The sequence below is a fragment of the Neodiprion pinetum genome, chromosome 5 (genome assembly GCF_021155775.2).
Source record: "Neodiprion pinetum isolate iyNeoPine1 chromosome 5, iyNeoPine1.2, whole genome shotgun sequence".
Classification (NCBI taxonomy): Eukaryota; Metazoa; Arthropoda; class Insecta; order Hymenoptera; family Diprionidae; genus Neodiprion; species Neodiprion pinetum.
In genome coordinates, this window is record NC_060236.1 from 8,459,468 (window position 1) to 8,463,648 (window position 4,181).

At 41.3% G+C, this 4,181-nt stretch overlaps 1 protein-coding gene across 1 annotated transcript; it reads left to right on the forward strand.

Annotated features, from left to right (window-relative positions):
• The first annotated feature begins 460 nt into the window (after positions 1-460).
• LOC124219470 (phospholipase A1-like) lies at positions 461-3,879 on the forward strand. Its single transcript, XM_046627057.2, has one exon. The coding sequence runs from the start codon at positions 563-565 to the stop codon at positions 1,595-1,597; it is 1,035 nt and encodes a 344-aa protein (XP_046483013.1). The 5' UTR covers positions 461-562; the 3' UTR covers positions 1,598-3,879.
• Positions 3,880-4,181: the final 302 nt, after the last annotated feature.

Consider the following 4,181-nt stretch of genomic DNA (forward strand, 5'->3'; position numbering starts at 1 on the left):
TACATGGTGAATTTAAAAGAATCTAAAACTCAATGAGTTGGCATTCGGAATGTATAATTGACTTGAGACTAGCGCGTGACGAAGTCGCCAAACTTCCGCGACCCGTTCATTTAAAAAATGTAGGTCGCAAATTTATCTCTCGCTTCTCGATCATGTAAACAAATTGACAAGCCGGAAACAATCTGCAACGTGTAACGGCACTCAAAATGGAATAAACTCGAGGTCCTCGGAGGCAGTTCTACACATACTGTACCTATAATTAAGTCGGTAGGTGTGCGAGGTATGGGCGTAACGTACTAGCCGAATACAGGTTGGACAGTTCGTTTTAATCAAACTGACAAGACCTCGTTTCGGAGAAGAGACGAGATGTTGGATTACGTCTGTTCAACGAACGGTAAGACAGGAAGGGGACATCGCGATATAAGGCAACATTTCGGGTAGGACGTTGGCCCGCCTCTTGAGCCGAATAAAATAGTTCGAGTAGGTTGTTCCGAAAATCAGTCGTTCGGTGGATTTTACCGGTATCGCACATCCACATATCAGCGGTAGAGTATAATTCGCGATGAGAGGTTTTTCCATCGTCGTTGCGTGCCTCGTAAGTTTTGGCTGGGAGCAAATTTTCGCGGCACGCGGTCCGATTCAGGAGGCGTTCCAGAATGGCTTGGCCGCACAATATCGGCCGGAAGACTGCGTCTGGAGGAGAGAATACGAGCACCGTTGTCCGGACCCCGACATCCATGTTTATCTGCACAAACTCGGAAAGGAGAGAATAGAGCTGCAACAAGGTTTCGAAGAGTCTCGCGATTGGCTTAACAACGTCAATTTCGATCCAGGCCTGGACAATGTATTTCTGATCCACGGATTCAACGGAGGTGACGGTGTCATGCCCACGGCAGTTCTGAGAGATGCCTACATCCGGAACGGAAGCTACAACGTCTTCGCCGTCGATTGGGGTGCGATGGTGAAGTCACCCTGTTACCCGGCAGCAGTTGCGAACATTCGTTTCGTCGGCAGCTGCCTCGCCAAGGTCTTGACGAACCTTCGTGACCTAGGAATGTCGGTGCCGAGGACAACTTGCGTCGGTCACTCTTTGGGGGCGCATCTTTGCGGCGTGATAGGGAATTATCTGCCCTTTCGATGGGAACGTATCTTCGGTCTCGACCCTGCGAGACCGTTAATATCTCCAAGCCGATTGAACAGGCTTGATATGACGGACGCTAAATTTGTCTGCGCGGTACGCACCAATACCGGTTACTACGGCGATTCATTGCCGGTAGGTCACGTCGACATGTGCGCAAACGGTGGCAAAGCACAACCGTCTTGCTCGAGCGCCGGAAGGCCGGAGCTCTGCAGCCATAATTGGTCGCTGTGCTTCATGGCTGACAGCCTCGACGGACGCAGTGAATTGTACACCGAACCTTGCTCTGCACGGTGTCCACCGCTCCGTAGAATCGGACCTAGGGGTAAGAATTCGCTGGTTATCGGACATAACATGTCCGACAAGACGAGGGGAACCTATTGCGTGTCGACCGACGATTTCCCTTATTGTCCAAAGAGTGATAACGACAGAGGCGACAAGAGATGCTGTCACCTGTAATTCGAGTATAATTTTGTTTTCGAAGACTAGAGCCATGGAGACTAGGGTACAGGAGTCCGATTTCTATTGAAGAGCATACGAAAAAATCGTTCTCGAAAATTTGTCGTTTAATAGTTTTAGATTTCATCAAAAGCAGCGTTGTCATCGTAAAGTTTCGACGTGAAGTTGGTGAGAATTGATTATATATATGTATTCAAACATCGACAGTGACCGATATGAAATTGCCCCTCACCTGAAAGGGAATATCGTTAAGCACGCGTGCCTATGTTAATTATTGTGGAAAAAGTGTTGATTATTGTCATTATATTAAAGTAGGAAATTAAATTTATCACATATCACTTAGCAAAGATAGCAAAAATATAATGCTTTTTAATTGAATATCTTTATTAACAAAATAAGTAGAGGTTGAGGATCAATATAACCTCACAAACTTATAAATTTTTGGCGAAGACGGCTTCATGAAAGAAAAAGCGGATAGTGTGACCTCTGCGAAATTGTTACACGTAGACAGCCTCAATATTAATTTTTTCATTTAATAGAGTTGTTTGGGAGAAAGATCACTTAAAAATTAAAAGTGTTTCATTCTTGCTCTCGTGTGTGTTTTTCACGGTGTTTTTATCCCTCTCGGGACTAGTCTCCCCACCACTCGTCGGATCTTTGCGATATCAGCACCATTCAGCGTCAGCCAGCGCAAACCCTATTGTATGGATGTTTGATGCCGGATCAAATGTACGAAAATCGGACTCCTGTACTCTAGTCTCCAAGACTAGAGCCGTGGCGATTTTAGAATTTTTTTGCCTCCGCGATTACTCCTCATTGTTATCCATATGACTACAGTATCTTTTCGATTTATTCGCAGTGCAAGAAAAGCGGTATATAATCATGTTCTGATAGGTCAGTAATCACGTGGTACCAAAAGTGTCTGAATAATTTTATGAAGGAAATTGTAGATGAAGTTATCCTTTCTAACTTGTTATTGAATGTAGTAACTATTTATTAATGTGATACAACGAGCGTGCAGACAGCTAATATTATTTTAGATGTCACTATTCTGTATATTGACTTTCACATTCTGTGTGAAGTTTAAAACTTATTTAAGTACAATAAAATTATTTGTAGGTACAGTGGATATATTGTAAAATATTTTAAAAACTTCACCGTGTACAATATTTTATAGACTAGAAAATACTTCCTAGTCTAACCCAACTGGGATTTATGTAACGTTAATATTTTTTCACCACACTTGTATGAAAAGTAGAGCTTTGCGTAGCAGTTTAGCGGTACGAAAGTAGCCAATTTCATCTCTGTGTCGTAAAGATACATTCGCGCATGCGCAGTCCACAATTGCTTCACTTTCGTCTCTAGGGAGGAGAACTCGACCGCTCGCGTGCCTCAAAACTACTACGCAAAACTCCAACACCTTTCGTAAACTCGTTATAAAAACTGTCGTGTGTAATTCGGGCTGACAGTTGACGATCGCAACTCGTGTGATTGCCGCCCTCGCTTTGCTCAGGCGCAAACTTCGATCTCGTTGCAATCGCCAACTTTCGTTCTTTGTCACACAATATACTATTGTTGATATCATAACTTGTAAGCGTGATATGAAATAAGTTGACAATTATATGACATTACCGCGATATGCACATTGAGAATGGCGAATCGATTCGAGCGTTTTTCAAGGCTCCAGAGATATGATTTTTGTATCAAGATCTTCCATTAGAAATGACGATTAATGAAACCACGAATAAGCATCCAAATACTGTTTTTATGATCTCAATTGTTTTGTTATAAATTTTCCCCGAGGGTGCTCTATTCTTCTGTTCCTATGGCAGTTTCTTTTTCACGTTTCCAAATATCAGCATAAATTCAATAACTAGCAAAACTCACAAAAAATTTAAATATTATTCCTAAATATCCATTCTCTCTGATTCACATATTTTTCCCCCGTCTTAAATATTTTATTCTAAAACAACCAACTCTAAACTATCAGTTTTCATCCCAATCCATATCTACACAATATAAAATAGCTCAACTCTGAAATCAAAAAACTCAGTAACTAAACGGTAAATCATTTTCAAACTTTACAGGGTTGTTTAAAATTAGTCAAAAGATTATAGAATTAAAATTTATGTGAATTAAACGTTTTCGAAATTACTGCCCAACTACCTTAACACAGCCTCTTTTACATTTCAGGTCAAATTAAGTGATAAAATCCCTATTGTCTTATTCTTTAAATTAATCTCGTCTATAAAACTTCCATTGTTATTGTCTTCGCGTTATATGTTTCCGTTCGTAATAAACTAAGACTCATGTTTGTGATAAATTTCAGCGTTTGTGATACGTGGACTTGGGTAATTCGAGGTACATACATATGACAAATCATCATATCATATCATCATACATCATACATCATACATCATACGTCATACGTCATACATAATATTAAAGTTCGAAACTCATGTTTGGATGTTTTTTTCTCCTGACGTCACTAATCGTCGACGACGAAAATCAGCTAGCCGAATTCCTCAGTCTGGAAACAACCGCGCAGTAGAGCGGACGGCTGAGAATCGCGCTCCGCAGATTT